Below are 25070 nucleotides of genomic sequence, written 5' to 3' on the forward strand. Positions count from 1 at the left end.
GTTTGCGACAAAAACAAATTTTTAGTTGGTAATTGAATTTTTGGATGACAATACATTTTCCTCTTTTCATTCATTGTATCTCCACTAATAGCCGGTGCATATTGCTTAAAAGAATATAAAAATTGTTTCTGATAGACTCCACTAAAAGAGTTATCATTTTATGAACAGAGTGGTTATATCTGATATTGAAAGCATTCTGTAACAGCATCAAGCCGGAGAGGTAATCGATAGATATCATATGTTATAATAATTTAGAAAGTGAACTTAAATGCAGTTACTACAATATTATTAATAGCTTTGTTTGCCATTACATAATGCCGGAGATGTAATTTATGTTGTGAAATAGTTATTTTGCTCGATAATAATTCACAGCTTGTGCTTCATATTGTACATTAGATAAAATTCTTATAAAGTGTGTATGCCTTACTTTTTGTACAGAGCAAACTTGTCTAGCAGCTACTGCACTTGTTTTATTTTGTCACAACGCTTAGGTTTCGCAAATGAGAGTAAATTGATAGAGAATACCATACAATTAACACCAACTTACATTGTTCATTAACGTAGCTTTGGATATGTTTAACATATTAATAAAACAACTGACCAAAGCAATAAATATATTAACAACACAGATCACTTATCAGACGTTCGCGTAGATTGAGAATAGCCCGTTGAATTAATAATAAAATAATTTCACTTTTTGTGCTCCAAATTACTCTGAAAAATATACTGCACCCTTATTTCCTTGGCGTATGTCCAAATAATTGCGTACAGATTGGTATAATTGTGCATGCAAACTGATGCCACACCTTACGGATACAATTACACGTCCATACGAATGCCATAAAAGCTGTTCTGAAAAAAAAAAAAATGCAGAAAATACTAACCAACTAGTAGGATCTACTAGGTAGCCATTGAAAAACTTGAGTGTTATCTAATTGAGTCAGGGCAGGAGCAAAGTAGGAGCCCCGCGCTTAAGCGCGAGATCCATCCATAAGGAGCAGGCATGTCGGCAACAGAGGGTATGCGCATAGGCGAGAAAAGTGGCGAGGGTATGCGGATAGGCGAGAAAAGTAACGAGGGTATGCGGATAGGCGAGAAAAGCACTATCGCGTGAAAACAGCACACTTGTATAGGTTAGAGCACTTGGAATGATTTGACACTTGTAGCCTTACACTTTTAAACATAAGATACGTTCCCTACTTAGTGTAGACACTCACTCTCCGCCGGTGGAAATTGTTATGTTACATAGTCGTATTGCAAATGCATTCATTCATTTTAATCGTAGTATAGGACTCGGCATGACTTGAAACCTGTAAACAAAAATTACTGGTTTCCTACAGTGTACAGAATGCTCGCCAATAGAAATTAATATCTTAGACAGCCTTCTTTTATATGCACTCACTCATTTTAACCGTGGTATTTTCATTTTTATGGCTATTCTCAGTCTACACCTAGACACATGAAAAATTAACCCAACAATAACAACTTTATAAACAGAGCGTGACTTTCTTTGTATATTTAAGTTGTTTTTAATTAATGTTTCTGATAACGCATCTGATAAAGGCAAAGTTACTGCTGCAGACAAGAACCAAATAATTCTGTCTCTATCATTGAAAGACTAAGATCTCTTACTGGGCCTTTCGGTTGCATGTGTGATGATGAGGTAAGTAGGGGCCGCGGTGGCTCAGTGGTAGAGCGTTTACCTCTGGTGCTAGGGGTCCCGGGTTCGATCCCAGCTCCCGCCAAGTGAACTTTGTGGTAGACAAACACCGTGTGCGTGGGTTTTCTCGGGGTTCTTCCACTTCCTTCATTCCACCATTTCATTCATTACTCATCATTACCGTCTCCTTTAGCCTAACCGGCATAACCGTGGGACGTAAAACTCAATATTTCATTTCATTTTCATGAGGTATGTACTCCGGATCTTCATCATCAGAATTGTGCGCTACATCAGCATTACCTTCTGGATCATTTTCCAGTGTCCACTCTCTTGGTGGCTTGGAAACGAACAGAATTAGAATGTTCGACTGGTCGTATGGTCGATTGTGTCGATTATATCGATTGGAACTTTGGATACTGTGTCTAGACTTCGTTGACATTCTTGATACGTACTTTCGTTAGACAAAAGTAAAAATCCGTGAGGTGATCGTTTGGATTGCTCAACAAGTTGACATAGCAAACGGCATGGCTGGATATGTCCCATAAAACCATAATATCAAATAACGAAAGCATCGTAATCATTCGGTGCTCAACTCTTCGTTCGTCAGCCTGGCGTCGGGAAAGTAGCGCTCCCGTCGTCCATCATTATGCTATTGCAGATTTTGATGGGCTATCCCTTATCACGGAAAAGTTGCATCTTAGAACATTGATCGAGCCTTGAAAAAATAGAGCCTCGGATTTAGTCTTTTTTTTTTGTTTGTTTTGTGTTGTTTTGTGCGTTTTTTTTTGTCTCTTTTGTTTTATTTGACTTAGTTTCATGGCGCAGCTCTGGATATGTTTCTTATTGACGTTCGGACCTGAGGTTGGGTGACTACGGACGGAAACTGATTTCACCAAGTCATACTGGACGGAGTGATGCTCTGGAAGGAAAAGTGGGTGTGCTCCCTGTGAAAGTTACAATATGAAGCCTGGTTCCTCCCGTTAGTCAGTGGGACAATGTTTGTTTTTTCAGTCAGTATTTATCAGTCAGAGGTACGAGTGTTCCTGCCTAATTGCAATTGTTCGTTCTCTTGCTCTGAGTCGTAACCCAGCTTGTTGATATAGGGCGATGCAAAGATATTGATTGCTTGATAAGTCCCTAGAACCGTGACGAGGAAATGGAGGAGAGTTGGGCTGTTTCATCAATATGACTACGCAATAATTCATCCTCCTCAGGAAGTGAACATACCGAGAAACAAACCGTAGAGTATACTCCCTCGTATTTAATAATCAAAGATCGATCCGATGATACCTTAGATAGTTTAGGTAAATTGTCACCTTTTGTTATTGATAAACAGCTCTTACATATTGCCACGAGTATCTTTTCCCCGGCCATATATTAAGAAATAAAGCAATGACACTCACTGTATACAGTAACCGACAAGTAACTTAGTCTAAATTGTGATTGCATTGTGCATCGTTAAGACCTGTTGCTGTCTTAGTTGAGGCTCACCGTCAACTGAACACTAGTCGAGAGGTCATTGCTTGCTTTGATCTTCAAAATGCCAGTGAGAAGTTCCACGATCAGCATGTAATTGAAGCTAAATGGCGTTCTTACGCCTACCCCTTCCTATATTCTTATTCTTACCTTTGGTGAGAGCAGCTTACTATGTTCTCGAGATATACCGTATATTCTATTGCCATTGTGTCATTTTAAGTGCCAACATTACAGGATCTTGTCACTCGGCTCAGACTCTTAAGTGGTAACTGTGGTCAAGTTGTACACGGTATCCCTTGTAACCTCGATCGTTTTTATGTCAACTGTAAAGGTTCTCATCCCGGTTGGTCTCGAGATTGTGAATCCTTTAAACTTGAGAAAGGCATCCGTGAATTAATGCTTACTGGAAAAATTTCTGCTGCTGGTGCACGCAGATGGTTGCAACCTACCCATTCATTTACAGTTAGTTTTAATTCGGTAGTCATTGCAATCAAGTCAATTTAAGTCACTACTCAAACTAATTTTGTTACTATCTCTTCCTCCGCTCATTCTTCATAGACTGTAGATATAGGTACACAAACTAGTTCCAAACCCTATCTATACCTGCTTCAAATGTAGTTGGTACATCCTCAACTGGTGCCAAAGAACGTCGAAAACATATGCAAGTTTGATTCTCATTTTAAAGTGTGATGTTTTGTTTTACTTTATACGTGAAAAAAAAGAAGAAGAAGTTGAATATGCTGTGACAAAATAATCAACTGCGAGATTGGATTTCCTACAATTTAGATCTTCTAATATGTGAAATTGAAAGTGATTATTAGAGACCGGATGTTTAGGCACTAAAAACCTGGAAAATAGGCAGGCAAATAGGCACTAAAAATTTAAAAAATAGGCACTAAAGTGTATCTCCAAATAATGAAGATAAATACTTAATACCATTAAAAAATAGATTCAAGTCGTAGATAATGTTCAAAGAATATAGAAACATACTTGTTTGTTAATATCTTCTTTTATTGTATATATAAAAACGAAGCTTGTTATGCATTCCATATATACTGGGTGAACCTGAAAGATTAGCATATACTTCAGGAGGTGATTCGTGATATCAAAAGAAGACAAAAAGTTCTCTTGCATGTTGTGGAATTCCGCGTCGTGTACGAGTGTCAGGGGGGCCAACTTGGAATCGAAAATCGAATTCTGACGATTGGAACGAGACATAAAAGTGTGCACATACTTCGGGAGGTGATTCGTGACATTCAAGAGGACTTTTTGTCTTCTTTTCATGTCACGAACCACCTCTCGAAGTATGTGCACATCTGTCTGTTTCGTTCCAATTGTCAAGATTCGATTCTCGATTCCAAGTTGGCATCACTGTCACTTGTACATGACACAGAATTCGACAAAATACAACAGGACCTTTTGTCTTCTTTTGATATCATTAATCACCTCCCGAAGTATGTGCATATCTTTGAGGTTCACCCTGCATATATATTGTAGCGTACCACGTGCTTGTGTTTACAAACACCTAATATACGTATATATATGTGTATTATTATGTTATATAAATTATATATTTTCCCAATAAAGGCTTATTTTGAAGAAAATGCATAGAATAGGCAACATTAGGCACTAAAGCAATAATTTAGGCAGTAAAGATCGAAATAGGCAAAATAAAATTGGCTTAAATCGAAATTTTTAACCCCTATATAAACTTTAAAACGTTATTTTTGATAATATCTTTAATATTAAAGAATAGGCATTTTGCCTAACATCCGGTCTCTAGTGATTATGTTTATAACTTCATAACTCTTGAACCACCCGACCGATCTCGATCAAATTTTCAACATAGATGAGGGTCTGAACTGGAATGGTTTTTTATCATTTCACTTGGACGGTGCAACGTACGGAAGGGGTAGGGCGGATATATATATATATTATTAAAAAAATAAAACTGAAATTGACTATATTTCTGACTTAATAACTCTTGAACCACCCGATCGATCTCCATCAACATAAATGAGATTCCAGCCTGGAATGTTTTTTTATCATTTCACTTTGACGGTGCAGCTTACGAGAATGGGAGGAGATATTTTCAAAACTGATCGAAAATGACCGATATTAGTGTTGAATCCATAGTTTTCGATGTCACTGAGATGAACAATGACACTTCTGATGATGTTTAAATCCTAATTCAGCCCTGCAACTTGGGTAGGGGAGGGGAGAGATATGTAAAAATGATCGAAAATGACCGATATTAGTCTCGATTACATAGTTTTTGGGGTCGCAGAGACGAACAATGGCACTTCCAATACCGTTTAAATCCAAATTCAGCCCCATTGCTCTTTATGTCCAAAATCTCCGTGCGAAGAACGGGTAGACTGCTAGTACTTAATAATCACGAGTATAAGAAGAACATATTTCCAGTATACAAACAACAAACGTTTGATGTATCACTTTCCTACTTGATAGCATGTTTTCAAGAGGAACATTTTAGCATTTTTGTCCTACATAACTTGAATTCCGGTAACTTCTTTGTCTTAGAAATCGTTAATGAAGGCAATCATTCAAAATTCATCGTTAAAAGTCGAGATGTGTATACAATTAAAAATTATTAAAAGTGAAAGGAAGGATTTCAATAGTTCTCAGAAATGACCTTACATTTTCTTAGATATTTAAGCTTTAGCATTTAGATTTTGTTTCAAAATGTGCCTGGTGAAGGCAATGATGCATTCCCGAACTGTGACACTATTATTTATTAAAAGTACTTTGCTTTTGTCAGATTTTAGTTTTATTTAAGGTCAATTATTGCCGCCGTAGCAGACTGCAATGCAATTCTTCTCAATTTCAATCTCTCCATTGACTGGCTTTCCCCCATTTGTAGTGTCCCATACTCTAAAAACTTTAGTAATGACTCTTGGTTTTTGGATAATTTTATACATGGTCTTGGCTTAGCGCAGCATAATATGCACCCTACTAGAGGCGATAGTAACCTTGACTATATTGTGTCAACCCACAAATCAATGGTTCTGGTCCCCAAGTTAAACTTTTTCCCATCTGATCACGACTCCTTCAGTGTGTTCTTTCCTCATGCCAAACACAAAATACTTCAACGGCAAAAATCAGTGACTTCTTTACCCCAGTGGAAAAAGGCCGCTTGGAGTGAAATACGTCAAGCTCTTCGTATTTTTCCATGGTGATTACTTGCCTCAGGCTCAATTGACGATGTAGCTGACTTATTTACTGATGTCATACAGGATGTGGTTAAAGATTTTGTGCCTTTCCGTAAAACACCTTCAGTTTCCCCCGTGGTTTGATGAGGAACTAAAGTGTATACTTCGCAACAAAAAAGTGCATGGAAGCTATGGAAGGATTTCCCCAGTGAATATACTTATAAGAACTTTACAAATATTAGAAGACATAGTAAATACATTAATAAAAAAAAAGCATGATGAGTACATTGAACACATCACAATCGATACAAGTAAAAATCCTAAGCGATTCTGGACTCTAATAAACAATCGAAGAAATAGTTCTCGTATACCGACAGAACTGACCTACAAAAATGCTTGTGTAAATGAAGAAGACAGGGCAAAGGTGTTTAATGAATATTTTGCTAGTATCTTTGCATCATCCCCTCCCACCTCTCCTTCCTGCCCCTAAGCTCTTCAATCTGTCTGTCCTGAGTCTTTGTCTTCCATCAGTACCACATCGACTGAAGTACAATCTCTCCTTTTGACATTGCCCCAACAGCGCGCCTTAGGGCCAGATAATATCTACACTTGCTTCCTACGCAGTGTTGCCAGTTCGCTTTCTAAACCCCTTTCGGATTTACTAAATCGCTGTTTTGCAGAGGGTGTATTTCCCACCTGTTGGAAGAGAGCTAATATCACTCCTGTTCATAAGTCTGGTAAAAATAAAAATGATGTGTCCTCCTATTGACCTATTTCCTTATTATCTCCACTCTGACTTGTTTGTGAAAAGATAATCAAAAACAGGCTCTTTCAATTTGTTGCTCAATTTATAAACTCTTCACAACACGGCTTTTTGCCAGGAAAATCTTGTCTTACCAATTTATCTGTTCTTCAGTCCGATGCTGTAGACAGCATCTCAAAAAATTCTCAACTCGACATTTTGTATTTGGACCTGGCTAAGGCTTTCGATTCCCTTTTACACCATCTTCTTATATACAAACCCAGTTCTAGATTCAATATACATGGTACGTTACTTTGTCTGCTAGAAAACTATCTCAGTAAAAGGACACAACGAATTTCAGTTTCAGGTTACTTTTTTGACTTTATTTCCGTAACTTCTGGAGTTCCTCAAGGCAGTGTTCTAGGTCCACTTCTATTCTTATTATACATAGACAATCTGCCTTCTTTGTTCACGAACAGCTCTACCAACATTCTTCTATTTGCTGATGATTGCAAACTCTACAGACAAGTTCAATCAGAGTACGACGCCCTTGCTCTTCATTATGATGCTTCAGTCCTCAACTGGTGTAACTCTTGGAAAATTAGCTTAAACATCGAAAAAATGCGCTTCTCTTACGATTTCTCTAAAAGAGGAACCTATAAACAACATCTACAAAATTGGTCGTAAGAACGTAAATCCTGTCACATCTTTCAGAGATCTTGGTGTTATCATTGACAGTAAGCTTACTTTTGCGGATCATATAAGCACAATATCTTGTACTGCTATGAGAAAATTGGGACTCCTTTATCGCTTCAGTGACATAAAAAATCCTAATTCCTTAAGTTTGTTCTAGAAGTCCTATCTGGTCTATGGCCTGCCCTACTCATTAAAAATAAATAAATAAATAAATTCTGTAATTAATTTCATTTTAGCCATTGTATCCTACCGAATACCTCACCTCCGAACACTTACAAAAAATGACGTTCTAAATTCCTTCAATACCAAACCTCCCCTAGTGAGAAACAAAATTTCTGACCTACTATTTCTGCATAAAATTGTAAATGGCCATATATCATGTGAACAGTTATTAAGTCAGATTAATTTTCGCGTACCCGCTAGAACAACACGGTCTTGTAATCTCTTTTACACTCGAGCGGCGAGAGTAAATATTGTCCATAAGTCTCTTCTAAACCGAATTGTCAGTATTTATAATCAGTTACCAGAAACTGTAGACGGTTTTTCAAATGAGTATATTTTCAGATCCTCTATAAATAAGCTGATTTGTAATGTTGCTTTTGTGCTGTACCATCTTGAGCTCCAATTGTTATTCAATCGTTATGTTATCAAAACGTTAAACTGTTTCAGTGTAAAATGGCTTAGTGCTGTATCTGAAACCTATTATAAATAAATAAAAGAATAACTTGGAAGTGTGAAATTAAATGGTATAGGTTTCCATTTTGAAGGGAATCATTCAGAGTGAAAACTTCTTCCATCATAAGTTTAGCAGCGCAGCGAAATAATCTACACCGAAGAAGAGTTAGGAGAAGCTTTGAAACAGTTTCTATTAAAGGTCTTTACTACAGCGAAATTAAACTACCGCTAATTTTAGAGTTTTTCTGTAATATCTTCAAAACAAATAAATATATTCGGAAAGCAGAGACGTAGTGAACTAGACAATACTATTTTGCATGTGGTGCATTTACCACACTGCTTTTGGTATGCCGCTATTTACAGAACCCGCAAAAAATGCTTAATCTATCTACAATTGCAAATTGAAAGCAGATAGATAAGTTGTGATAGCGGTATCACATGCAAAATCGTATTGTCTAGTTCACTACGTTTCTGCTTTTAGAATATTTTTATTTGTTTTGAAGACATTACAGAAAAACTCTAAAATTAGCGGTAGTTTAATTTCGCTGTAGACCCTTAAACGTATTTTACTACTAATTCTATGAACACCTCTCCATCGACTTGTCATTAGCCAGTTGGATCCAGTTTCTACTGTGTATTTCTGTGTCTCCGAGATCCATCTTAATATTTTCCTCGTATCTGCACCTAGGTTTACCATTCAAACTAGCCTCAATCAGGGCGCACTCATAGAGAAAATCCACCAGGTCTGGACCCCCTAGAACATCGAATGCGATGTGCATTTGTCCACTTTGTTAATAAAACTATATTTGCTTAGCAAAGAAATTGATATAGCCTAAAGATTTGGTCTCACACTTCATCTATACTCTTCCTTTTCTTATAAAAACAATCTAGTTCTATATATTTTTTTTCTGAGAATATAGGTTATCATCTTTTTGAGTTTAGCATCGATTCAATACTATGTAGACGCAATGTCCTCCCGAAAATAGGACCCCTGTTAACAAAAATTTGTAGGTGCACATCTGCTCTCAATAAATAATCTATTTCCTTCTTTAAATTTAATTGTAACAAAAAAGGACCCGTAGGATTTAGAAACAATTTTTCCCATATATTAGCTTTGGTTGAATCCTTATTTAAATACTCCACCCCACCTTTCCTTTTTATTTGTTCGTATACGGGTACGTGTAAGCAAAACCAACACAAATCTGACAAAACACGAAACGATATATTGTGTTTTTAGGATAGAAGATAAAAGCAAAAATCACTACAATTCTAAATACTATTGTACAGAAAATTGAACACAATATTGGCAATATGTTTGCAAGTATAGTTAATGAGTTGTCAACGTTGTTTTCGGTGTAAATCTCCCTTCAATTTCTCTCTTGTGGACAGTTTTTTTTTTTTTTTTTTTTTTTCGCTACTATAATCCAATTTTGATTTTTTAAAAGTTATCCCACCTGGCTTTGGTTACTGGTACATGTGCACATGTAGAGAGCGTATCTGTATACCTGCGTCTACATTTGTAGACTAACTATACAATCCGTGCTAAGTGCCAAAACGAAAATATTGAGTAAACAACCCAGATGTTAACAAAAAATTGGCTACTTGCCAATGAATCCTCCCTTGAAAAATTTAAAGATTTTGACGTTTCGGAACTCTCAGCTGGTTCCTTCCTCAGTGGCAAGGTAAAAAGGATTAAAACGGAAAGGAGATAAAAGGAGTAAAACCAGGAATATATACCACTATATAAAAGTAACGTACAAAAAAGAACCTGAGATGAACAGAGCAGAGTGAAAAAAAGAATGAACTGAATAAAAAAGAACGCGGTGTTTGTTAGGCCACTATTGCCAGATCCAAAGTATGCATCAAAGGTAGGTACCCAAGTTCGATCAATGTTGCCAGTATCAAGGTTCAATGCAGGTTTGTATTTATGAATAAAGAACGATTCTTTAATTTCCCGTTTTTTTTTTTTTTTTAAATTCTTTTTTTATTTTGCTGAACCTATTACCTTAACCTGTTTTATATTATGTGAATGTTGTTTTAGATGAAGCGCTAAACCCGACATGCCTTCTTCTTGTGACTTTTTTGATTGTCTAACATGTTCCTTCACACGCGTGTTAATATTACGTTTAGTTTGGCCAATGTATGAGGAATCACATTCGCAATGGACGCGGTAAATACCTGCCTTATTTAATGGATCGACAAACCCAGCCCAGATGTTACTTCAGAACTGATGGGACAAATAGGCATGCGCATTCTTCTGGGGATTATTTGAACTACTTCCACAGGTTTTTCTCTGAGCAGTTAGGCACATAGGTCACATTTTTACATTAAACTGGACTTTTCCATTTTTGACAGCACGGATTTTATATTCAGGCTACATTTGTTAAAGAGGTCATATACAAATTTTTCTATCTTAGATTTTTGATGATATATAGTACTTAGCAATAAACAACACTTCACATTTACTTTTATTCCGTGTCATGACTCATCGTACAGTAAGTATTGAAGTAGTTAGTATTACTTTTGTGTTTTGCATTATTTTGAAAACTGGAAAATATACATTGGAGTTGGTTGAACGTTCTTAAGAATTGTCAGTACCAATTTTATCTTTTGCGTTATCAGCAACACAATAATCTCATTGTTTAACAAATGATTGAAGAGAAAACCTTTTGCAGATGAATCCGGAGGAGGAAGAGGATGATGAGATATCCAGTGATGATGACATTGATAGATGGGAGCCAATCAGTGGCGGAGATATTCCTTCCGAATACTGGCTCATACAGAAATTAATAAAGTTTATGAGAGTAAGTTTCCTAATAATGTATGTAGTACATGTAGAGTCTTTGAAAAAAAAAAAAAAAAAAGTCCACCTCTCTTGTAACGATTGTTCTTTCGCAAGCGTACGTAGGATATTGTATACTTTGGGTTGAAATAATAAAGATTTCAATGGACCAAGGAAGATTTTTCTGTGTATAAGAATAGTTTTTTTTTTTTTTTTTTTCACAGAGAGGTGGGTGGCCAGGTTTTTTAAAACAACTTTACATTATTTATATGCATGTTGGGGTACTGTGTACAGTATACAGTATGTGATATTATATATATATATATATATATGTATATATTACATTTTATTTGTGTGTGTGTGTGTGTGTGTGTGTGTGTGTGTCAACGTGAAATAAGGTTTTGGCCAGTGACCGGCTACTATAGCGCAAAACTCCACGGTTTGCCAGGCCTTCTAAAGAGTTCTTAGCTCTCGATATACTATAGTACGTATTGTATAGCTAAACCACCGTGGTGTATACCATATTATACTAACGTTTATTGTTGTTTCTAGTAGAAGTATGTATCCCATGACCTAATAATCGTACAGACTTATGTTGAGAATATGCAGTTAATAGCCTTTATTGAAAGGAATGAAGTTAATAGACAAAAGAGATATTCATGTAAATCAGATTGTAAGTTCTTTGTGAGTGAATGTTAGAAATAAACCTCTATAAGTAACGATTACCATGCTGGACTCTGCCAAGATGGAGACTGAGTGTCGTGAGACTCAAATATAATATAAGGCAGATGTGTGTCAGTATGACGGAGTTACGCACATATGATGAGTGCATGATCAGAAATGTCCTGTGTTCTTACATTTGGAGACAGACAGACAATAGAATCCTCTTCTGTTCTGTATGAAGAAGGGATTCATGAACACATGAAACTATAAAGTATTGCTAAGTGGAAACTATTAAAGTTTTTTTTTTTTTTTTTTTTAATAATAATGTATGCACGTGGTTAAGTGCTCGGAGAAAGCTGCAGAGACTTAACTTCGCCACGTAAAAGAAGTCATAAATAAATAAATAAATAAATATGGATAATGTGTTTATGTAATCTCCAGCTCAACACAAATATTGCAATATCCCCTCATATTTATCAATAACATCACATGCTTCCCCACAAAGATCACAAGCAGCCGACGGATATCGTCTCCGAAGAAGTACGAAGAGGAAACGGAAACTTAAGAAGGTTGCCCTACAACCCCTACACAGGCTCCGAATCCAAATTTGGCTATAAAAGAGCATGTAAAGAGACAGAAGACATCAGTTCCAGCTGATTAATTCGTATCTTTGTCCCCGAGCTGCTCTTGGCGGGATAGTTCCCTAACCTTACCAATCTCCGCGCTGCACTAGGCAGGAGACATTATCCCATCTCAGCACTGCTACGAGCAAGAGGTTAAGAGGTTCCTTTCAGGTCGGGGGGCGCGGTGGCTCAGTGGTAGAGTGTTCACCTCCGGTGCTTGGGATCTCTGGTTCGATCCCAGCTCGCGCCATGTGAACTTTGTGGTGGACAAACACCGTGCTCGTGGATTTTCTCGAGGTTCTCCCGTTTCCTCCCACTTTCTTCATTCCGCCATTTCATTCATTTCTCATAATTACCGTCTCCTTTAGTCTAACCAGCATAACCGTGGGACGTAAAACTGAAAGATTTTATTTCATGTTCCTTTCAGGTCTCCGTGGTGCTCTGGGCAGGAGATTTCTAACCACCAGCCTGAAGACTTCCGCACTTCTACAAATAAGGAGGATTATTACTAAAGACACCTCCCTATTTGTAGTACTGTGTACATAAACTTGTATATAGCTTTTTATAATGAAACGTGAGGGAAAAGAAAATCGTGTACCGCTCCATACATTACAGTATTTTCCCAATTAAGAAGAAAGAACATAGGTCTATGATGTAAATAATGCTGGCACGTGTGCGGCTTGTATCAAGTTATTTTTGAGTAACAATGCAAAGAGACTTGTAATGGTTCGAGGAATTGGCGTATAAAATTGAATCTTGGTTTTCTGCCTACAACATCCATCAGGTGTCTTCAAGAAAAAGTGCTTCTCTAGAGGAAATCTTATTTTTAGTTCAAGAAATAAAAACTGCATTGAGAAAAGTGTCAGGTGACATTGACAAGTGTTTTTTGAGCAAATTGAAACATATGCTATAAAGAAAAACGGATTCATACTTTGTACGTAATTTCAAATGTACTGTAAGGCGAACTATTCTCTGTTTCCGAAGTTGAGGAGGATTTAATCCTATTGACTTAGTTAATTTCAAGTATGCTCCTACAACTTCTGTTGACGTTGAAAGCAGCTTTTCCAAGTATAAAAGTGCCGTAGTGGATAACCAGCATTCATTCAGCCTAAAGAACTTGCACATGTTTCCAGTTATCTACTGCAATGCTGAATAACGTATGAGCTAAATTTTTTGACGATTACATAATTCATGAATTAGTTTAATGTGTCATAGCCTTTTTTATTTTTTTAAAGTTTTTACCAAAAAGACAAATGACCATTGGGCTGCAAGTAACTAAACAAAACTTTTGATAGTGAGAAATGATATTGGAAATTCGTTGTTTTTCAGAAAATAGTTAATGTTTAACCAAATAAACATTAAAAACGAATTTTAAGATCATACTTTGTTAACTTTACAGCTATTTTTGTATTATTTTATGGATCACATTTTAAGAAGTTTTAGGTCAGAAAGTTCCGGTACTAGTGCCTGATGTTCAGGCGTACCCTAGTACGCCTGAATTGCGGAATACTCATGTCCTTCTGCTAGCTGATCACTCATCGAAACGACATTTTTCGACTGTTTGAGGCTTACTTCCAGTATCCATAACAATTCTCATCAATTTCTAGGGCGGTTGTTAACATCTTCGGTTGAGGGGAAATATCTGAAGTATGAAATGTGATGTCTGGGACTGGCACACATTCATTTGAGTGATAACAAGGGAATTAAAGTGATCAGTACTCTGTTCAATGCCTTTCCTTGTGATCTGCCTCAGTGGTGGGAGGTTTCTTCTTTATGCCCTGTCTAAACATTGATGAGTACACTCAGACTTAACATTTCAGGAAAGTATGTTTTTAAAGAAAGAAAAAAAAAAAACTATTTTTTGATGTGGGCTTATTTTTAAGATTAGATGAATGAAGAAAAAGCAATTTCTGTTTAGCGTATGGTATAGAGCTCCCATGGCTAAGTGGTTAGCATACCCAGGTTCGATTCCGAGTGAGCCCATGGGATGGGGATTTAACATTAAATTTTAATCTACGTTCAATGTAGCCTTGATGCTGAGAGGAACGCTAAACTCAAAAGAAAACAACTATATTATACTTGTGGTAATGGAAAGTCCTACTTCGCAGTAAACACAATGGACGTATGGTGACTCACAACCATGACAATCATGAGACTCTCGATTCTATAACGTACGCTAGAAGTGTTAGTTTTCGTTAGTGTTTCCTGTTAGCTGATTCTTCACTTGCGTTTCTAAGTGACCATATGGAGGTACTGGAGCCAGTTAAATTGGTCGAAGAACCATACCAATAATTTGTACTTTTTAAAATTCGTTTCAATTTAACAGCTTGTTGGATTTAAAAAATTCGTTTTAATTTAACAGCTTGTTGGATTTAATTGAGATCTTCAATTTGGAAACATATGTGCTAATAAGCAGAAAATATTTATTGTGGGAAGCAAAAGTTAACTCAATCCGAATATTTTTTCTCGACAGTTATTCAGGAAACATTCATTACTTTTATTTTTTATTACGATATATTTATTTTTGTAATGTCTTACTACAGAATCGCTCGTTAATATTGCATTCTAAGAAAAAAGCTTTTGTTTTATTTGACAGTCTGGTAACCAAACAGCAACCTTGATCTCACTATGTTGCTTGAGAGACCTGGATTTGTCTTTGGAGATCTGTCACGTGGCCATCCGAGATATTGGTGGTTTAGAAGTACTCATCAATCTTCTGGAAACAGATGATCTCAAGTGCAAGGTTAGTAACTATCACGAACAGTGTTTTTCTTAGTTACGTAGCGTCTTTGTGTAGTTCCTTAATAATAATAGTAGTTTAAAAGTAAATGTGTGGTAATAATACATTCTTTGTACAGAATATAGTATATATAATTACATAGTCGCTTTTTTTTTTTTTTTTTTTTTTTTAAGATGCTACGCTGTCTCTTGTTACTGCATCTTCTACATGATTTCGATAATGATTGTATTTGCTGTGATACAAATTATTATGTATAAAATGAGGAATGGCGATTCATTCTTCCAATATACTTAAGTATTATATTGTTTGTCTTACTTCAAGAGAGATCTGTTACATTATCTTGACATTTGTACCTGGATACCCAGAATCGAAAACAACAAGCCTGAGATCTATTTTCTGTAGTTAATAACTTATTATGATCACTTCTCTTTCGATTGGCTGTACCTTGAAAGAATTGATGGTACGTGATGAATGTTTTGTAGGTGAAATTCCAGCTGAGTTAACCCGGCAGTTCCCAGTGTCACCTACAGGTGACACTACTTTGGATGCATGTAATTTAATTTATTTTTCTTGAAACTTAATTTCAATTGTCAAAGGGTGAACAACTTTCCTTAAACAAACAAATGAGTGGTACTAGAACTCGAAAGCCATCTAGTGGAAACTCCTGCATTGATGTTTCTAGAATGGCGTCACCGAAATTTTACAAGATGAGCAGGTGTGTCCGAAATGACACTTCTACCAGTCACAGAAGGTGAGTGGGTGCAATATAAATGTTATAGTATTTTTATTCAAGTATCAGTTAGTGATAATATTTGTTGTGTGGAAAAGAAATCTAAACTCTAATTTATCTTATGACCAGTTGAATTTCCGTTGTCACCTACAGGTGACACTGGGATATAGAGCTACTTTTTGTATTGAAGAATGTAATAAGTACTACTATCGTATAACCTGCAATATTGTGCTTTTGTGTGTCTGTGTGTGTGAGAGAGAGAGAGACAGAGAGGGGAGAAAGAGAGAGAGATGTACGTAACTTATTCACTTGTGGCAATAGAAAGGGTAAAAAAAAGGCCCGCCTTGTATATTACTATTTGTGTTAGGTAAAGTTAGTCTACTTGTGTGATAAAAGATAAGAAGTCAAGATGCTGTTTGGTGATATTTTGTCCCTTGTACAGACGAAAATACGCAACTAGTTACCTTCTACATTGGTAGAAAAAATTTAGTAATATTTACCGTCAATAAACTAATAAATTTAGTTTTCATTCGGTGCAGAATTTTCTTGCAAGGAATATGCACCTTTTGTAGAGCTTTTATTTCATTTCGTTTACATTTTTTTTGCTATCAACTAAAAGAGACTTCTCAGGTTCCATTCAACCTAATATCCAATGAATATGTGCGAATCCAAAGCAGCCAAAGTTTGGTTCCGAATATATCTCTTGCTTCAGTCGTGAAAACTACTTATCCCGCAGGCATTTCATATTATTTTGGAATTTTAGAGATTCGAATTCATCTGATATTTTATACAAAATAATTGTTTGTTACAGTGATTCCAAGATTACTTTATTCAAAAAAATATATCCTTTTTTTTAGCTTGAAGCTCCATGAAATTCTCGACTGTTTGGAAGAAAACGAATCTGAATTGAACTACAAGAAATAGTTCTAATTCCTCCTGAAGATGATTATAACACTGAAGAAGACAGCGGGGATGAAGATGTGGCTGATATGAATCGACTACCGCCAAGAGTTTTGAGGTCTTCTGTTGAAGCAAACATTACTTCACAAGAAGTTGAAGATGAACACACAAAATATGCTGAGAGGGAGAAAAGTGTTTATAATAGTGGTGATGTGCCTTACAAGAAAGGGAAGCAAACGAGTAAATCAGTGACTAAACATTCCAGTTTTATCTCTGAACGTAGAGAGTGGTCCGGAAGACGCGAGGTATTCAGAAGCCAATGTGGACGGGGAGACAAAGATGAAGTGATTTCTCATAACAAGGACTTGATAGTTTCTCCAACGGAGTGCTTTGAACTTTTTTTCTGATGAAGTTATTGAACACATTTGTGAAATGTCAAATAGATATGCTTCACAAAACAATCACGCACTCGACATGAGTTTAGGGTTTATATTGCGATTCTGCTTTTAACAGGTTTTCTGACACCAAAATACTTACGTATGTTGTGGGAAATCAAGGCTGATACTCACAACAAGATGGTTCAAACTAGTACCTCGGTATGAGAAGAAATCCATTTTTTGAAATTCAAAAGTATGTTCACCTGTCAAACAACCTAAATCTCCCAGAAAATGACAAATTTGGCAAAGTTAGGGCATATTTTACAATTCTAAATAAGAAATTTACTAACAATTTAAAAAAAGTAAGTTCCTCTCGTATATCTATAGATGAAACCATAATCCCTTATTTTGGTCGCCATGGCACCAAACAGCATATCCATGGCAAGCCTTTGCGCTTTGGTTACAAAGTGTGGTCTGCTGCTACACGCGAGGGATACCTGATCACATTTCAGCCTTATCAAGGATCTAAATCTGCTCATTTACCCAAGGAAGACGAATTCGTTTTGGGAGCTGCTGTTGTACTCGAGATGGAATCACGTCTTCCTCGTGAATTAGGTCCTTATAATCTGTATTTTGACAACTTCTTTACATCGTTGCCCCTTCTAACAGAACTTTCAAACCGTAACACTGGTGGAACAGGAACTATTAGGGAAAACAGAACTCAGAAATGCCCTGTCGAAGACACACATCTGCTAAAGAAAATGAATCGAAGATCCATGTCTTTCAAGTGCACCAAAGACATTACGATTGTCAAGTGGAATGATAATAGTGTAGTGACTATTGCGTCTAACTGTCACTCCCCACTCCCAGTTTCGAAAGTTGATAGAATAGGAATGATCGAATCGAAAAGAAGAAAGATTCAAATTGAATGCCCGTCAGTTATACAAAAATATAACAGATACATGGGAGGGGTAGATAGGTTTGACGAAAATGTTCACCGTATGCGCATAGGTTACCGGGGTAAAAAGTGGTGGTTCCCTTTGTTTGCTTTCGGAATCGACGCAGCGTGCCAGAATCCTTGGCTAATATTTAGAACCCCAACCACTGGGAGTCGATTTACATATTGTGATTTGAGGAGAGCAGTAGTGCAAGCCTATTGCCAAAAATATGGGAAACGTGCTAAGAAAAGTGTTGTGTGTACATCACCTGTTTCATCGAGAGTTTCATTGGAACAGCGAAATAGTGGAAGTTTTGAAGATCACGACCGTATGGATTGTCCCCAAAGAAGATGCGGTTTCTGCCACAAGAGAACTAGAATAATATCTGGAAAGTGCGAGGTTGGGTTACAATAGCATTGCTGGTATAAGTTCCATAATGCCGACCTATGATTTTTTTTTTTTTTTTCAAATCCGAACGCAAGGTTGACAGAAAAGGCAAACAAACTCTCAGTGTGATGGCGTTCAAACTGTTTCATGAACTGCTGTGGTTTTTGAACCTCAATTTATGCTGGATATTTGTTGTAATGTGCGTGCAATCTCTTATATAGGTTGAATTTTTGTTGCATTCAAAACATGTACACGAGAACCATATATACTTACAATAAAACTTCCATTCTCATTAAGTTTAGTTTGTACACGTATTGTCCAGTGTCACCTGTAGGTGACACCATGGTACCGGGGTATGAGTTTCTCAAAATAATATGAAATATGTATTAAGGAGTGCCTAAATAAAAACTTTTATTTGCGAGAATGTTTAATCTTTATAAGTAACGCTATGGGAATTGCCGGGTTAATTTTAGCTGGAAGAGAAGAATTGTGGAACAAGATACACAAACTTATTCTCCTTATCTATAACAAGGAGGAATTGCCACAAGCGTAGAAACAATAATCACTGTTCAAATTCACAAGAAAGGCGACAAAACTGATTGTACTAATTATCAAGGCATTTCTCTTCTGTGAACATCCTATAAAATCCTGTTAAATATTCTATTAGCAAGATTGACCCCATACGCAGATCAAATTATTGGAAATTATCAGTGCGGATTTAGACGAAATCGATCAATTATCGATCAGATATTTACCATTCGACAAATACTCGAAAAGAAATGGGAATACAATACCCTGGTACATCAATTATTTATTGATTTTAAAAAGACCTATTACTCGGTTAGAAGGGAAACATTGTATGACATTCTTACAGAATGTATAATACCACCGAAAAAGCTAGTTAGATTAATTAAGGTGTGTTTAAATAATTCCAAAGTAAAATCCTAGTAGGAAAAATTCTGTCCACGAGTTCTCACGTCGAGAATGGCCTGAAATAAGAAAATGCGTTGTCACCATTACGCTATAAGGAAAATCAAGATAGCAGCCAGGGCCTAGAGTTGAATGGTATTCACTAGGTTATGGCATGTAAATCTGACAAGGGATAATAGGAGAACAAGGACTTGCAGGGACGTGGGTTTAGAAGTAAATACAGAGAAAATTAACGACTTCGAAGTTTGCCGGGATCGTAGTACTGCAAATTGTGGATCGTCAAAATATCAAGTAATACTTTCAACCAAGTTCAAACTTTCAAATATCTAGGATCAATATTAACAGGCGAAAACTATATCCAGGAAGAAATTAAATGTCGACTGAAAGCAGAGAATTGGTGCCATTATTCGTGCATGAACCTTAATATAGAGATCTACAAGTGGTGTGTGACAATCAGTGAAGACAGTCACTATGACTTGAGATTTGAATTTCTTCGGCTGTGGCGACAAAGAGGTTTGCAGAGCATAGTTGATGTTTTTGAGTTTGGTTCAAAGTGGTGACATCACAATTCATCTGCAGCACTAATATACGTGAGAAAATAATCCTCTCTAAATGGCAACGTGACAAGTTTTCAGAGGAACGTGCTGCAACTTCTGTTCTATAAACATCCATGGAGCCTACTGAGCGAACACCTTGTGATAATCAAGCTACTTCACTATCGTTTGGGAAGTACCAACGCTCGTATTGAATTGCTCCGATAGGAAACGAATGCTCACTCGTCTGCATGGGTATCCTCTGCTACAACCATTTGGGTTTGGCGTGAATATTGCGTGTCTGTTCTTTCTTCACATCTTTCATGGAACATTTTGGCTGAATCGACAAAGTTGTTTTTTAGATCCATGCTTCACCGTGCATATTCTTCATCGTCTAAACACATCAGTGGGTTAACAGCCTTTCGCACTGAGGAACTGGATAACCGCGCGTTGATTCGATTTGGAGGGACTGCGATAGTAAATACCATTTTTCATTGCTTATTCTTTAAAACAGTACTGTACATTAACATGTATGCTTGGCATCAGTATATCTCTACGCAGTGGCACTGGGGTCAGCAAGCTGCTTTCATTTTAATATCCCTTATAGAAATGAGGATAATAAAAGTGAACTCCTTATTTCACCATTTGAAAAGAAATGCATGATGTTAAAGAATAAAAGATTTTGAAAAAAAAAAAAAAAAATCCAAGAGAAATATTGAAGAGGAAGCTGTGAAAGCCTATCGCTTCGATTAAATTCAAAGTTGGATGGCTTGGATAGGAGTTGGATTCCAGTTTTTATTAGTGTGATTAATTTATTGGATGCATGCGGATAATTAGAATCTAACTTCGTGCAAGGCTAAAGTGTAGTTCACGGTAGATAGAAGCGGTAAAGTTGACGCGACTCTAACTGAAAAAGTAGTAGTCTGTATTCTTTACTTTTATCTTTTAATTTTTGTTTCCCCTTTTATCCCTTTCATTTACTGAAGAAACTCGTTGAAAGTGAAAGGTACGAGGAGATTTTTGGATTAAACTGAATAAGTTTTGATTTCTTTAATTCATATTTTGGGCACCAAAGTAAAGAATCTCTAACCTAGTAGCCATTTTCGATTAAAAGTTATCATACAGCATTTTCACAAAATTCGATGTCTGCATAACACAGATCCACCGTATGCCACCGAGTTTAGGTCTCCGTTGTTTTGTAATATTCACCAGAAAAAATGTAGGCACTACGTAATCTTTTATGTATCGAGATTAACAAATACATTTCAAAGTTGTATGAAAATCGCTAGATGGTAGTAGACTTAGAACTTAGGTTCACTGCAACTAACATTACTCACGACGAAATATGATATAAAAGTAGAAATTTTAATAAAATAAATTTGAAATCCGCATTCTGTTAAAAGTTGTTTGTTTATAGTTCAGATAAATATAAAGTCAAGGCAGAGTAGTGTATTGAACTTCCATGCTTATAATCTTGGTTTACCTTTCGTCATTGTTTACCAATGTCAGCGTTGACTTTATTTTCCGTAAACTAAGTCACCTCAAAAATATGTTGTAATGACGAAAGGCAAGGTATATCATTTTTGTTATTAAAATGATCTATGTCTTTTGTCATTATGACGTATTTTTGAGGTGATTTAGTTTACGGAAAATAAAGTCAACGCTATCATTAATCTCCTGTTCTTTCATTCATAAGTGCTGGTGTCATTACAGTAGTTTCGGATTTTCTTCTGTTTCTGAGTTGACGATATTATTCAGATTCCAACATGGAAGCTGTTTGCTGCTTCAAAAGGAATGAGAAGCCCGATGTTGAAAAGACCTTATCTGTAAGAAAGAAGCGAGAGATTAATGTGCGTCATTGAACGAGGTCTAAAGACGTTAAGTCAAGCTTTCGAGACAAGAAATAAACTGCTTGACACTGACATCAAATCAGGAGTCAATGTACTGTGGTGGCGTTAAGTCATGTTTTTCATTCTTCATAAGCAACACTAAGATTCAGCGACTACAAAATAGAGCTGACAGCATAGGACAAAAGAGAGCTAACAGCATAGGATCCGAAAGTCGCATATTACCCAAAAAGCTGAGAAACTCATCAGCAATCAAGTAGAAGTTTTGCTTCTTCTGCTAGAACTCTAATATTAAAGGAACGTTATGCTCTGTGACTCCATTCAATATGAGTAATCATATATTGAATTTGTTCCAATATGATCTACACGCCCGTCCGTACACGACTAGCCGAAGTTACTGATCTTACTGCAGCGGAAGGAAAATACCATCCAAACTGCTTCAAAATGTTTCAGCGAATTGCATCAAAAAGAAACAAAATTCAGCTGAAACAGGTATTGCTGTAGAATGGTTAATCAGTGAGATCAGAGAATCTCCAAGCAAGGTGCACGTTATTCAACTAAATGAAGGTGGAATAGATATTGTGACTTAGCAGTAAAAGCACATGCTGGGTACTATCATCATATAAGAGCAGAAGAGCCACATTCAAGAAAAAGCTTCAAATCTATAAGCAGGATTGTTATGACATCGTTGCTGTGCCAAACCGAGATGTATTGCTTGTTCCTAGAAAATTTGAACATGTGCCCATTTCAGATGTTATTTCAGAGGAGGAGAAATAACAAGAACGGTTGGATGCCTTTGTGAAGGACAGGCTTCTGCCAACTGAAGAAAGAACGATAAGTTTTAAGGACAAGCTGCCTCAAAACAAGTATCTGACCTTTGCACCTCTATATGAAGTGAAACAGTAAGATGAAAACAGCGAATAGGAACATTCTGCAGCGACTCATTGCTGCATATGAAGCAGGATGTCCAGGAACTTTAACATTATGGCCCATGAACTCTTCATTGTTTCTCTATCTCTGGTGCAGCTTCGCTCAGGCTCAAAAAACAATTCTTGCATGATTATTAACTGATCGTATTTCTTGTCCAAACAAACTTGACGCTATAGACTTTGACGGCGAATTACAGCTAATCATTGATGGACAGGCCAATAGTAATTGGAAAGCCACAGGTAGCACATAATTTGGGAGACCTTGCAGATACTTTAGTTCAAAATATTTTCCAAAGTGGGGAACAATTCCAGTGCATTGATATCACTTTGATCGTTGCTGCCATCACTTAATCAAGAGTAACCCATGGAAAGTCTCTATGGGAATCAGGAAGCAATAGATAGCAGAGACGTGCCTCTTCCTACAAAGTATGAGAACTTTATTATTGACGATAACAGCAAAGCAGATCTCGCTAAATTTCTCTAACACCAGCTGATTCTGCAAGTACCATCCAACAAGACCATATTGCTGCAGGTGGCGTCATGAAACTAGTGACTTGCAGGCTAAAGACGAAGCTGACATCAGGATCATTTTGCAGTATGTTAAAAGCAGAGCAAGAAGCATTGTTGTCTCGGCAAGAGACATTGACATCTTAGTCCTTCTGGTTAGTTACTTTCACATGATGTCATGCCAGAAACTGTGGATGAAAGCAGGGACAGCAAGGAGCAGAAAGGATTAGGAGTTGATATGATAGTCCTTAGCGACCACACCATTAGAATGCTGAAATTGTCTTCTGCAAAGTGTATGGCGCGCTGAATACTGACAACATCAATGAAGTTTGGTCGAATATGTTCGTCAGGAACATTACAATAGAGAAATTGCTACCAACCAGAAATTCTCTTTACTTTTACGTACAGTGTTCTTATTACCAGACATTAGTGTGGAGACAAGCCTATTTGCAGCATCCAGTTCTGCCTTCCCCTTTAAGAATTGGATGGAAAATAATTCTCTTGTCCCTCATTTGTTAGCATTGCCGCCAACTCCAGATGCTTGTGAGGAGTTGATTACCTGTACCTGTACCACTTAATGCAAGACAGTTCGCTGCAACTGAAAAAAAAAAAAAAAAAAAAAAAAAAAAAAATCATAGCGTCTTGCAAATGTAGGAAGTTGAGTGACACTTGCATGAATCAGTAACTGAAATTTGATCAGAATTTTCACGTTCGACCTGATATAAAATCTACAGTTTGGTACAATATATCATGTACTTCACATACCAAATTCCCAACAAATTGATGCAGTGCCGTTTCAAGAAAATGATGTTCCTACGGTATCGAATAACGTTCATATCAAGCTTGGCGCAGATACGTTGAACGGCAAGGAATACATCGGGAAAAATAATTTTGTAATAGGTTGGTGACACTGACAACTAGATGCTTGAATGTTTTGAGTCCAGCAATTGCTTTTATTGACACTGAATAATATTCATGCCAACTGTAATAGAAATTGTATAGAGCGGTGTGCAAACTTTTGTTGAACAAAAACATATTTTGAGTTCTGTGTATTACAAAAAATGCTTTCGACTGCCATTTTGTTTTTAGTGAATTTTTCTGAGAAACAGTGAATGGTACAGCATGGCATACGGCAGATATGAATTCAGCAATAACAAATCATTCTGAAACAGCACTTGAAGTGTTTTTCCTTACAAATGCCTACCTAACTTTATGCTTAAAGACTTCTCCATATATGCACCTAAGTATCATGAATGATTGTTGTTTCTCTTTAAATTGCAATCTTTCCTTCTTAATTTGTAGCAACATTTCCTGTGTAGTTGCATTGAAAATACAATTAGTTTATTTTTGTGTTCTAGATTGGATCTCTTCTTGTTCTGAAGCAAATAACTTTGAACGAAAATATTTGCTACAACATCACTGACTTAGGAGGCGTTCCAATCCTTGTGAAGGTGTTATCAGAGCCTTCGAGAGAACTTCAAATCTTAGGCTCTGACACACTCTCCAATGTTGCACGAGTTAAACAAGCAAGGAAACAGTTCAGGGAGTGTGATGGGATTCCAAAACTAGTAAGTATAAAAGTCATTTCTTACTAATATAACATTGTTATAGAAAAAAACTTAGAACTGTGTATTATGCTGGAAGAGAAATTGTGGCATTTAATCATTCACATAACAAAGTTAAGGCAAATATTAATATTGAATTTGGTTAAAAACAGGAGAAGAAACTGGACATTAATCTTTACAGGGTGGCCCAAAAGTAGGTA

At 36.6% G+C, this 25070-nt stretch overlaps 1 protein-coding gene across 3 annotated transcripts in view; it reads left to right on the forward strand.

Annotated features, from left to right (window-relative positions):
- Positions 1-25070, forward strand: part of gudu (Armadillo repeat-containing protein gudu) — a 71677-nt gene continuing 46607 nt past the window's right edge. For 2 of the 3 annotated variants that reach the window (XM_081754372.1, XM_081754375.1), the window contains exons 1-4: positions 1-220; positions 11095-11223; positions 15084-15230; positions 24664-24873. In XM_081754372.1, the coding sequence (XP_081610498.1) occupies positions 11095-11223; positions 15084-15230; positions 24664-24873 (486 nt within the window). In that variant the 5' untranslated portion in view covers positions 1-220. The remainder of the gene's footprint in view (positions 221-11094; positions 11224-15083; positions 15231-24663; positions 24874-25070) is intronic. The other variant, XM_081754373.1, reaches the window with a different exon arrangement.

The sequence above is a fragment of the Thermobia domestica genome, chromosome 1 (genome assembly GCF_964235325.1).
Source record: "Thermobia domestica chromosome 1, izTheDome1.hap1.1, whole genome shotgun sequence".
Taxonomy (NCBI): Eukaryota; Metazoa; Arthropoda; class Insecta; order Zygentoma; family Lepismatidae; genus Thermobia; species Thermobia domestica.